General features: G+C 43.4%; 1 protein-coding gene across 4 annotated transcripts in view; it reads left to right on the plus strand.

Moving 5' to 3' along the window:
- Rapgef2 (Rap guanine nucleotide exchange factor 2) overlaps window positions 1–12,348 on the plus strand; it is a 214,656-nt gene that overhangs the window by 61,352 nt on the left and 140,956 nt on the right. For all 4 annotated transcript variants that reach the window (XM_013117786.3, XM_013117785.3, XM_013117784.3 and 1 more), the window contains exons 2-3: window positions 1,759–1,829; window positions 5,456–5,512. In XM_013117786.3, coding sequence (XP_012973240.1) covers window positions 1,759–1,829; window positions 5,456–5,512 — 128 coding nt within the window. The remainder of the gene's footprint in view (window positions 1–1,758; window positions 1,830–5,455; window positions 5,513–12,348) is intronic.

Here is a 12,348-nt window from a genome sequence, read left to right on the forward strand (position 1 = left end):
GAGGACCTGGATTCAGTCCCTAGCACCCATGTGGTGGGCTCACAACCATTCATAACTTGAGCTCCAGGGTACTTATTCTCCCTTCCGGCCTCTGTGGACACTGCATGATTGTGGTATACGCGAAGGCAAAACACCCTTACACATAAAATATAACAAATACACCAGGCAAACCCAAAAGTAAATGAAACAGTTATACAGGATTTTATGGTCATGTATCGCTTGAGTGGTGTTCATTTAAAACTACCCCCACAGACATCGTGATTATGTGTGGTATTTAATTTATGTAGTTCTATACGTTTAGAAGGAAATTCTACTTTAAAAATAATGTCAGGCACTAGTAATGTAAAGCATTCTGATGTCATTTCCCTCCTGTGTTCTGTGTTTTGTGCAGCAGACTCAGTGACAACTGTCAACACGTTCTCTTATGTCAGAGGACTATATCCCATTGTTCTCTATTTGCAAGCTATGTATGTTGCCTTAAATAAATACTGGTGGTAATTATTCGAGGGCTAGATATACTCTATACATACATGCTACCAGCTTTTTAAGTGTATATATATCATACTAACATACATGGTACTCATGACATGACTAACTCAGGAATGTGACCTTGAACAGCGGCGGGGTTACGTAACTGGCTGATGAACGCAGTGCCATTTGGTCAGTGAGCTGACTCTTCCTATGTTGCTTTTCCAGAGTTTAGGTGAAGTGTGCTTTTGCTGGGCAGGGCCTGTGCTCTGCTGAGGCTCTCCGGTTGCCCTTGATTCTGTCTCCGAGGTCCCGGATCTTGCTCCTATTACGGGCCCTTCAGACTTTTCTTCCCTAGACGTGTTTTAAAAGCCTTGTTTCTTCCTGATACGTTTTTGGTCACTCAGGGTGAACTTCCTACTTGATACTGCATGCGGATGGTTTTGTGTGTTTTCCTTGACAAAGCAGTACAGGTACCAGGCGTACAGGTGACTGTGGGAAAATGGATGATAGTGGTTGTACTCCGTCCTGGTGTCTCCTTTACCCGAGAAGGGTGAACGGCAGGGTTTGCGGGTTGTCACTTTTTACAGCTGTTGCTCAGAAGGCGGAGTTCAGTTTGCAGACCCCTCGCAGTACAGATTTTAGATTTTGACAGACTGAGAGGAGAAAATTCTCGCTCACACTCTTGCTGCCATCATTTGTGTTACTCTAGATGTTCACTGGAACCCTGTAATATAATTCCTTCTGACTCTTCGTCTATGACTAGAAACAGGACTACGTGCCTTCACCTATTTTGAATTTTTACGAGTAACTTTGAATCATTTTTATTGTGAGCTAGAGAAAAAAAATAAAAAAACCCTAAATGTAAGACTTTTTTTAAGTACTAAAAGTTAAATTTGTGCTTGATTATTAGGTGATTATAAAGTAACATTAATATTGAGAAAATAATTTGAATAATCATTGTATTGGCAAATGTCTGTGATTTGAAATGAAACTATTATATTTGTTATTTTGATGTAAGTAGCAGAAAATATGTAACAAAAATAGCTGGTGAAGAATTTGCTTTTATAAGTTGATAAGTTTAAAGTTTGTTTTATGATTCAGTAGGTTTTGTGCATGTATTGGAAGCAGTTGTAAAGGATAGCCATTTTCCTTTGAAAATGTTAATTTTTAATACCTAAGAAGATACATATTTTTAAAAAGTTTCTACAGTTTAATTTGTAACGTGTTATTTTAGAAAATCTTTCTTCCCTGACAAGCCTAATAATTCTGCCCTTTTCTTTGGAACAGGATCTGGAAATAGTGTATTCCTATTTACATGGAATGGAAGCCTTATCAAACCTGAGGGAGCACCAGCTAAGGTGTGTATTGATTTTAATAATTTAATAGTGATAGAGTTAGTAAGACTTGAGCTTCAAGAAAATCTAGCACACGAATACTCTGCTTGATGTAACCCCCGTGCTTGCTTTGATATGTTTGGAAGGTTGAATTCGGTTGTATTCCTATACATTCTAGTATTTCTGTGTAGTAAGATTCTTGTACTGGCGCCCGGTGTCTGTCTCCACTTCTCAACAGCAATAAGCTTCAGTTGGTAAAGCACCAAAAGGAGGCGTTATTTGCTCTACCTGTTGACATCTCAGCCCTCAGATATATTTTAAAATATTCAGCTAGTGATTAGGCTTATTGCGCTGGCATGGTCTAGAGGTCTGTGTAGGAATGTACTAACTGCCTTAAGTATGTAGCCAGCTCCTTTGTGGGGAGCATAGTTTTTTATCACACTGGTTCTAGTGCAGTATGCACTTACATGTATCTTCCCACTTCTGTGGTACAGTAATGCACTGGCTTCATTTATAGCTACCCAAATTTTACACAAAAAGGGTGGCTTGGTCTTAACTGCCGTAGGAGGTGAATGACTCTGAGAATATAGATGCCAACGAAGAGGTAATGAAGTCTTACTTCTTTCTGCTCTGTCTAGTTGTGATGCCAGCCTTTTTAATTATGAAAGGAGTACCCTTTAAACACTAATTAATTTGTGAGCATGTGAGTTTCATATTTGTCTGTTAATTGAAAAAAGTATCAAGAGGGTTGAGTGTTTCCGAAATTAATTTTTAATGAAAATCATTTAAATTAAACTGAATTGTAGATTAAGTGTTTGAAAATCCAGACAGGTTTTTATTAGAAAGGGCAAAACTGGGATTTTTGAAGATGACTCAAATTGTAGCCCTAGCAATTTTTAAATTATCTAACTTTCATATATTGCAATGACAGTCTTCCTAAGGAAAATTTTTCAAATGTATGAATAATGCAAAACAGACTACAAAACAGTCCACAGACCCAACAACCGGTTTCAAAATTGCCTACTTTCTGGCATTTCTGAGGTGATTTTTAGGTAGAAATGACTGATTAATTCTAGAGTGTAGCCTAGTCTATCCTTAGGAAGTGTTTCAAAGCTTTGTATAGATTTGTCTGTTGACAGCCTTGCAAGGACATACCCTTCCCATACCCAACTGCCTCTGCATGTGCTGAGCAGTCAATGTACAGCTAACAGCCTAGACAGACCGAGGACATCTTTTCAACAAGGTCATAGCTGAATATTACAGCAGAATCAGAGGTTCATGGACACCGTGACTGACTTGAGTAAACTGCTTTTATAATACTTCCATTTCTGGGAAAACACACACGTTTCCCCTAGGTAAATTACTTCCTTTGCATTTCATTAGGTAAGTTTTACCTGAGGTTAACAGGGAAGACCCAATTGGCATTTGTATTTTATCCAGCTTTCCAAGTGTAGAGGATAAAAGCCTCCAAGTGAGATTTTTTTTTAATTCATGCAGCCTGACCCCTGTGAGCATGGCAGTGACTGGACATTTCCACAGGTGACTTTGTGCTGCTGTCCGAGCCCATGCTTTACATCTTAGCCCTTCAAGTCTTCAGATGTATTTTTCCAATACAATTTTAGTTTTTTTTTTCTGATGTCCAATCCATACAGACTAGGAGTAGATTATTTTTTTTAAGAGGAGAAATGTGCCAGTCAGGACAGCAGAGCTCAGAAACTCTTAAGAATGAAATCACCACTTGAGGATATTTAATGCTGGGGTACCCCCCCTTTTATTTTTGGTGTGATGGGGCTCAAACTCTAGGCCTTGTGTAGAGCAGTAGACACTACTACTACTGAGATCTGTGTCCAGGCATATTCAGTGTTGGAAATAGATCCTGTTGAAATACACTATCTTCCTCAGTGTTGCGGATTAGTAATGATTATTTTATGGATGCATTGAGATCAGTAAGAAATAACCAGATCATAGCTGTCACACTGGTTCTCAGGGAGATTATAGTGCTTCCACACCTGTCAGATGCGGTCATGGTGGTTACTAAGTTGTTTTCTTCGCAGTTGGCATTTGTTAGAAGCTTGCAAACGAAATTAGGTAAAGTTGTATCCTATTGCATAAAATCGCCTACATACGGCAGTGTTGGAAACATTAGTTTTTTTTCACTAGTACTTTGCAAGAGGAATCTAATCACATTCTGAGAACAATGTGAAAGACCCGTTTCAAGGAAACCTGTGGTGAATCAAATAAATCTTTGTTGTACAAATGTTTAAAAAGTTATAAACATACAGAGAAGATTAACAGAAAATAACCCAGTCTATTAAAAGCATCGATTCTGCTTGTAAATTAAACAAAAGACATTAGGAGAACTAAGGGTGTATGGAGCATCCTGGTCCCAGTGTGTGAGAACCAGCCCCAAGGTGCAGTGAGGACAGACAGGCAGGCAGGCAGGCAGGCAGGCAGGCACAGGCCTGAGCATGTGAACTTCCAAGATAGAACTGTATCCTAGCAGTGCAAGCCTAGTGGGCCTGGGTCAATCAGGTCAGAACTAGGGAGGGGGCTTAAAGAGCTTCAGGACAGAAGTGACTTCTTCCCAGTTGGATTGGACATGATTTCCCGTAAGCTAATACCAGGTTTCAGTCACTTACCTGACCCTGATGGCTTCTGGGTCAGTGTTGTGAAATTCCGTACCCCACCTAAGTGATTTTGAATGTTTGAAGGATGTTGAGATACCACACCCCGGGAAGCAGACCAAGCAGGGTTACTTAGAGGTGGTCGTGGCCATTTTGACTCAAGGTGGCTGTGATATGTCCAGTTGAATCCCTGCATGGGGGATGAAAGGGAGGATAAGGTAAGTAAGCACCCAAGCGTGTGTGTTGGGCCAGCAAACGGAAGGGTCTCAGTGCCCCCTGGCTGGAGAATAGCTGTCGGGCAAAGTGAGGGTGCTGTTGGGATGGCATGCTGTGGCAGCTTTTTCGTGAGAAGAAATCATCACACTGTCATTCCTGTGTGTTTCGGAAGAGTTAATTGGAATTAATATAATACTATGTTTCTTAATGACACTGTTCTTGAGATAATTTTGAATATTTAAACATTATTCATATTTTCACAGTTTTTTTTTCTCCAATCAGGGCTGTATCAGCTGAAATAACAAACCTTTCAGTTCTAAAGTCTCCATTTGCTCATTCATCATAAAAATCCTGGGTCAATCAAAGCCTACATTGGCTTGAAATTCCATACTGTTGAGTAACCATTAGTTGAGCTGAGAGAGATGTTATCACTTTTTATATTAATAGGGTTTCCTTTCTGACTTTTGGGTGCCTACTCCTTCTCTAATGTATGTACCTTGGGGAACACACTTTGCCTGCCTGCCTGCCTGCCATTTACAAGTATGGAATAACCTATCCATAAAGTGCGTGTGGTGAAGCTTGGCTCTTATTAGATGTGTGTTTTTTAGCACACAGGTGGGACGGATTTTAATTTGTTTTATTGAATTGTAACTCAGGACCATTGATAACCAGTTTGAAGATGAATAATTTAGATGAGCATATGAGCACACGAAGTAATAGACTTAAAATTTCCCTCCATGGCTCATTTAGGTATGTTAGCTGTGTGTTTCTAATGACAAGTGTTGAACTCACTGTCTTTCTCTTTTACAGGCTAATGTGTGAAACGGTGAGATATGAAAGACACGAAGCAAATGAAGTTTTATACTAGTAGGTATTCCTTTCTGCCTGTATGTTGTATGATGCAGTGGCCAACTCCTTAACCATCACTGAGGATTAGCAGCAGCTGGCTCAGTTAACACCGCCTTTCGGGAGGATGGGGCTTGGGGAGGTTAACTGACTTTCCATAGTTTAGAAATGTGAGACATTTGACTGCTTGCAGTAGTAAAGTGGCTAGTTCATGTCTGTATATACAACTGTCCTGTGGTACAGATGCGATTTTGTGTTGTCAACTATTCTCTGTTCTTGTCATTGAGAAATATGAAGTAGCTCACAGACTTCCCGGCATAACAGGCAGATCTTCCCACAGCCACAGCAGGTGAGCTGCAAGGTAGCCCAGGCATCACGGCTCAGTCTAGGGATAGCAAAATGAGCTTCTATATCTTAGGTAAAGTTTATTTTTAAAGTTGCACTAATATTTGTTTTTAAAGAGTAACAACCGACTTTTAACGAATTCAATAAATGGGCTGGGTGGTGGTGGCGCACGCCTTTAATCCCAGCACTTGGAGGCAGAGGCAGGTGGATCTCTGTGAGTTCGAGGCCAGCCTGCTCTACAAGAGCTAGTTCCAGGACAGGTCCCGAAGCTAACAAAAATGAAACAAAAGGATGTGATAAATATAGGCATTCTGAGGAAGTAAGCTGCTTTTCTGTAGACACTAATTGAGTATATTTACTATGACGACAACTATGCCAACACCGTCCTGTTTTCACAGCACTTACTAAAATGGTTACCCCTTCTCAGGCGTATTAGAGGGAGCTCTTACTGAAAGAGAAAAAAGGCAGCTACTCTCCCAAGAGTTCTGTAGTCTATAGAGGGAGGAAGACATGGATTAACAGGAGAAGTGACAGATTGGGATGCTGGAGAGCATAAAGATGAGTGAGAGAGAGAGAGGGAGCCAGAGATATTGAAGCCCTTGGATCGTGTTCCATAGTCTACAGGGGCCTCATGGGGGGGAGGGGCATTAGAAACAGTGCATCCGAGATGCAGGTCAAGCAGGCAGACTGGTCGGGCTACAGTTGGAAGGCCTCACGCACCACTCTGGTTCTGTGGCAGCTTGAGTCAGCACGTGGGTACTGGAAAGTGAAGCCTGAGGTCTCTGCAAGAAGTACCCCTAGGTGCAGAGCCACCTCTCCAGCCCCTGTTGGGTCTCGTTTAAGATGTAGCTTGGTGGCTGGTTTTCAAGCAGGAAAGCACTGTGACCAAATGTCCCCAGCCCTTCGTGTGCCTGTAAAGGCAATACATGTGCATGCATGGGGACGAGGAGTCTGTGTAGGGTGACTGGATGTGAAAGGAGCCAGCTGAGGAGCCGGCTGCAGGGTATGAAGGAGGGAGGGAGAGCCGAGACACAGGCAGGGTTAGGGTTTGGAGAAGTTGGCGGGTGGGAGTCGGCATAATTCTTAGACTATAGCGTAAGAAACCAATTGCTGTTCACCCAGCTGTTGTAAATGTTCCAACGGCAGAGCTGTGTAGTAGTTGATCAGGGAATGGTTGATAGTGACAACTGGCCGCAGAAAGGAAGGTGCTTTTAACTAGTTCTGAAGAAGCTGAGGTAAGTAAGTAACCGCAGTGCTTGTCTCCTTTTGGAGCCCATGGAGTAGGTGTAAACCATTCCAGGTGGGACCCTCCTGTGGATGTCACTAAATACACTGAAGCAGTTCCCTGAGGTGCGACACCGGGCTTCTGTCTGTTTGTCCTTCCCCTCAGATATGCACCTGGAGCTGAGGGCAGATGTGTAACGGGCACTTTCTGCACGCCCTAGTGCCTGATGCGCCCGATCTGTTTCCTCTTCGTGGGTGTGTCTTGGGTCAGGAAATGGAGCTTTGGGAAGGTCAGGCATTGGTCTAGCTCCTATCGATTGAGGTGGGGTCTGGACCTGAGCCTAGATCTTGGGGCTCTGCAGCTCTCCCACCTCTTGCCACAGACACAAACATTTTTTGACACTTTGCCCTGAGATGGCAGTGTTCTTTTCTTGCACGTGATGGTGACCACTCACTCACCACATGTCACCGCCCACCCAAAGCTGTGACGGTAGTAACGGGAACCCACCAGCACTCCTGTCTACACAACCGAAGTTCACTAATAGTGGTAATTGTTTCCCCTTTATGAGAGGTGTGTCAGTGTCCTTTAAACATCCTGGTGTTTGTTTTCACACCTGCTGGCAGTGCCCTAGCAGTCTTAAATGGAGTGTGCGTGACTTGGTTCTCCCAGCCGCTCACATATGTCTGTTTAGAGTTAGATGCCAGTGGTGGTGAGAATGAAAAGTCTGGATATGGATACTCAGTAAATCTTGACTTTATAAGAATAAACATTCATAGAGTCTAACTGCAGATTCACATAGCTGGGTTCTTGGTATTTTGCTGATGTACTTACAGAGCATAAAAGAGGCATTTTCTTTTGTGGTCCTGTAGCATACATGCCTCTGCTCTTGCCAGTTCGTGTGAGTGTAGTTTGAAACCTAAAAAACAGCTGTGTGTGTGGTTTATTAGGTCCACGATACCTTAAGAATACCCTCTTTTGGGGAGCTGCTCAAAGGACCTCGGAGTGCTGTGACTGATCTTGTTCTTCCTGGAGCTTGGTCTGAAGATCAGCGCAATCAGAATATCGATAACTATCAGACCTTGTGATTATGAGCAAGAGATGACTAGCCATTTTCCTTACTATGTTTGTGTGCCATGAGTTTAGTAATTTACCAGGTAAATACAGTATTCTTTTGATGCAACACTATACTATGTTTCTTCATCTATGGAATGGAAACCATAATGCCATTTCTTCAGAGTAAGATATACATAGTCCTTTGACCAGCATCTCCACTCAGGGTGTATACACCTCTCCTGAGGGCGTGGACACCCCTTCTTGAGGGCTCTTGCATCCCTCCTGAGAATGTGTGCCCCCCTACTGAGGGCAGGGACACCCCTTTTGAGGAGATATTCCCTTCTGATGCCTTAACCCCAGTGCTCAGGAAGCTGAGGTAGGGGAGGAGGAGCAAGGAGGAGCCTGGCCTGGTTACCAAGCGGCGCCCTCCCTGGCAAACGCAGAAGAGAGTAGTGAAAAACAACAGCACACCATCAAATTGAGTGAGGGTTTGCGGAGAAATGCCCTGGGCTCTTTCACAGTGAGTTCTTAGTGCCAGTCGGCTGTGGCTTTTCCTAACTGGCTGGCCAGCCTCATCGTATGCATTTACTGGACAGTTATATTTGCAGTGTTTAACATCTGTACCAGGAAACGAGCTGTTGGAGACACAGGCATACCTCTACCCTCAGTATATGTAGCAGTGCCTCAGTGGTCCTTTTCCACATGCAGATCTGACTGAATGCTTTGGTTCCTAAAAGAGTTTCATACCACTTTAAGGGTTTAACCTCTTTATTTCAGGAGAGGAGATCGTTCATCTGCGAAACAGCTGCTTTGAGGCCTATTAGGTCTTGCGAAAGCCTTTTCATTTACCTCTGTAAATGGGCAGTTTAGCGGACTCCGTTTTTAGCAGCTTCTGTGTTGCCTTGGCTTTCTGGTTGTAGGACAGATACCTCCTTATTGCTGTCCTTCTGACTCTGCTGCCCCTCCTCACGTGACCTGGGGCATTACTTTATCCTTCCCAACACCGGCTTTTCTCTCTCTCTGTATCCCTATGGCCTGTCTCTCTCCTGCCCCCAGCAGGAAGAGAGGTTCCTTTCCGGTGCAGAGTGGCAGCCTCCATTCTCAGAAGCCCCGTCTGCCGCTTGCTTACAGAGTGTAGGTGGCCTCATGGTCTCCCATCATGGAGACATTTCTCCTTTGCCCTCTCCTCCCTCTTCAGTAATTGCATAATATAGTTTTTCCTGTCTGGATGTGGCTGAGCTTTGATTTTGCATAATAGTCTTTGAAAGTTACATAATAGTCTTTGTAAGATACAAAATAAGCACTTCGTCTACTATTTATTTTGTGTTGCTTTACCTCTCTTGCAAAAAGGCTTTGTATCTTTTCTTACCCAGAGATACGGAACTGCTGTTTTGAAATAATCTCTGTCCAAGTCTTAATTATTTTAACACATGCTTATGTGTATACAAAGTGACTAAAGTAAGATTTTAATTTATGTGAGTAAAAAGTCATGGTATCTTTGAAGAATTAGTCTCAGCCTGGATGAGGCTGTTTATCTGGAAGCTGGCATGCTTATTGAAGGTATTTTTATTTCTGGTTTTCTATGAAACTGCCTGGTGAATAAAAGCCATTCTTTAATGTTCCTAGAATGGTGAGGCATACTTTATATGCATTCTGGTCATGTGACTGGGCGTGCTACAAGCTAGTGTGCAGAGATTAGCTTTGAGTTAGAGCTCCCCCGCCCCCGGTGCATGTGGGTTCTCCTTAGCCTTTCTGAGAGCTGAATTATTCCAGGCGAGAACAGGTTTCTTGTGAGGATGAAATTATAGCGTGTAAATCACTAACCACTAGCGGTTTCCAAGTCAGTTTTCGGGTTTGACTGCTTGTTTAAATTTGATTGTTCCTCAAGCCCTTGGATGTGCCCTTCTGCTCTTAGCGTAGCTGAGTCATTGATTTGATTTACTGGGATGCATATTCAGCGTATATCCTCTTAGTCTAAAATAATGTTCATTGAGTAACTCCATAACTCCTAGTGCAATGCTCCGTTTCATTTTCAAGTGAATTCTATTAACGTAAGAATGGCAGCAGTAAGATCCCATGGAATGTCTGGCTTCGTTAGTTCCTCATTTTATGTGTTCACTCTGCTGCTTAAATGAATTACCACTCGATGTCCACATGAGGCTGAAAATCTCAGTACTGTCACCAGCTCTTTGAGCTCTCCTGGATGTTCCTGACTTTGTGAGTTTCAGAGCTGTTGAATGGTGCTTCTGCTTCTTTGGTCAGTTAGAGTCATCCATTCATTCATTTTTGAGACAAGGTGTCATTCTGTAGCCTGAGCTGTTCTGGAACTCCAGGTTGACTTGTAGTGATCCTGCTGCCTCAACCTCTTGAGTGCTGGAAACACAGGTGTGTCACTCCCAATTTTTATACCAGCTTTTGAAAGTGAAGTAATTCCCATACAGTTTGGGACTTTGGGGGAAGCAGGAATTATAATCTATCTTTTAAATGGTATTTGTTTTCGTATCATGGGCATTAACATTTACACCTGTTTTAGTATAATGAACTGTATTATTTTATGAATAGACACTGCTGTTCTGAAGATGGACAGTAAGATGCTAGGTTTTTTTTTAACTCTTACTAGCGTTCTTTCTGAGATCCATAAATGACTATATAATGAAGTGATGTTTGGCTTGATCAGTTGCTCCGCTGTGCGGCAGCTGTGTTATCTAATGAGCTTTAGCCTGTCTCATTAACTACATAAAAGTAATTGATAGAAATTTTTGTCTTTGAGTTTATAGCTCAAAATCTTATCAAAGGATTAAAAGAAACACAGTTATCAAACTTTGTAATAAGCAGTAATGGACGTAAACAAGACTGAAATTACTGTGTATCTGGAAAGCCATCTGCATGCTGGCAGGCAGCCAGGGTGAGAACTTTCTAAAGCTTGGAGCAGTGTGTTCACCGGAAGCCCTGCCCAGCTCCGGCAGTAGCAAGTGCGGTTGGGAGAACCTCCTGGGCTCTTGGTCTTGGAAACCTCTGACCGGCCCAGTCTCGGGATGGGTTATCTTACATAAGTAAAGTTATTTTCACTGTAGTTGTTTTTCCTGTACGACCCTGTATTTGAGCCTACGGGTCTAAGCTGGCCAGACAGAAGACCAGAATCTCAGAAGTGAGCCACATGCAAGCTCCCTGCTTCTGTTCTTTATTGGTTCTTTAAGGACCTGCCTGAGGGTCCCTCAGGGCGTGGCCTTGGGCGGTGGAGCACTCTGTCTGTCTGGTACCACTGAGTGAGCAGACAGTCAAGGAAGCAGGTGCTTTTCTGGTTTGGGTAGCTGTTGTCTCCGCTTGCCGCGGGACCCTTTCCCTAGTGCCAGCAGGTTTGTGGCTGTGGTCTTACATTCAGGGCAGCACAGTGCATGTTTGCTGTCTAGTGTCCCCACACTGATATGTGGTCACAGTAGTACCAGGTGATGGGCGAACCTGGTCCATGCTCCTACCTCCTCTGCCCCCCAGACGGGGCTCCCTCCCGGGCCTCACTTTCGGCCCCTCTGGCTGCGATTGCTGTCTCCTGCTCCAGCTGTTTAAATGCCCGCTCAAGTTCAGAGAGGTGCTTCTTCTTGGATCCGTCTTGCTGGTGCCATGCAGTGTGACACTCACCTTGAAGAGCTCTGCATTCTGTTTGGCTACTGTGGTTCTAGCCCATCTCTGTCTCGGACTGGCACTGGTGAGCTGAAGGCCGTGTGAGCCCCAGTGCCTCGTTCTCACAGGCTCCCCTCATCTCTCTCAGCCTGTGTGTTGTTGCCTTCACTGTTAGCAGACAAACCTGCTGATGGGCCTCTCCTTACATTTCACGTGGTATTAGCTGGTCAGTAGGCTTTTCAGAAGTTATCTTCTGCCTTGATAATGACCACCCCCGACTTGATCAGTTTTTTTTTAAAGTAGCATTATTCTGTCAACAACAGACTGTCACCCTCAGTGTGATCACTTACAAAGCTTTCAGCTCTAGCAGTGTGCAAGGTTCCCTATCATGTGGAGACACTGCCACCACGTGGACCCGGAGGATATTGCTAAGAAATTCTTTGAGCTTAACTGTAAAAATGCAAACTCAGGTCTTTGACTCGTAGACAGACCCTTTGATGAGGAATTGCTTGGTATTGTTCTGTTCATTAAGAACATACCTAAAGGACCCGTAGAATGGTTTAGTCAGTGAGAGCACCTGCTGCCTGAGCTGATAAAAGCCTGAGTGATTCTCTGG

Source organism: Mesocricetus auratus, unplaced genomic scaffold, assembly GCF_017639785.1.
Source record: "Mesocricetus auratus isolate SY011 unplaced genomic scaffold, BCM_Maur_2.0 Super-Scaffold_100009, whole genome shotgun sequence".
Taxonomy (NCBI): Eukaryota; Metazoa; Chordata; class Mammalia; order Rodentia; family Cricetidae; genus Mesocricetus; species Mesocricetus auratus.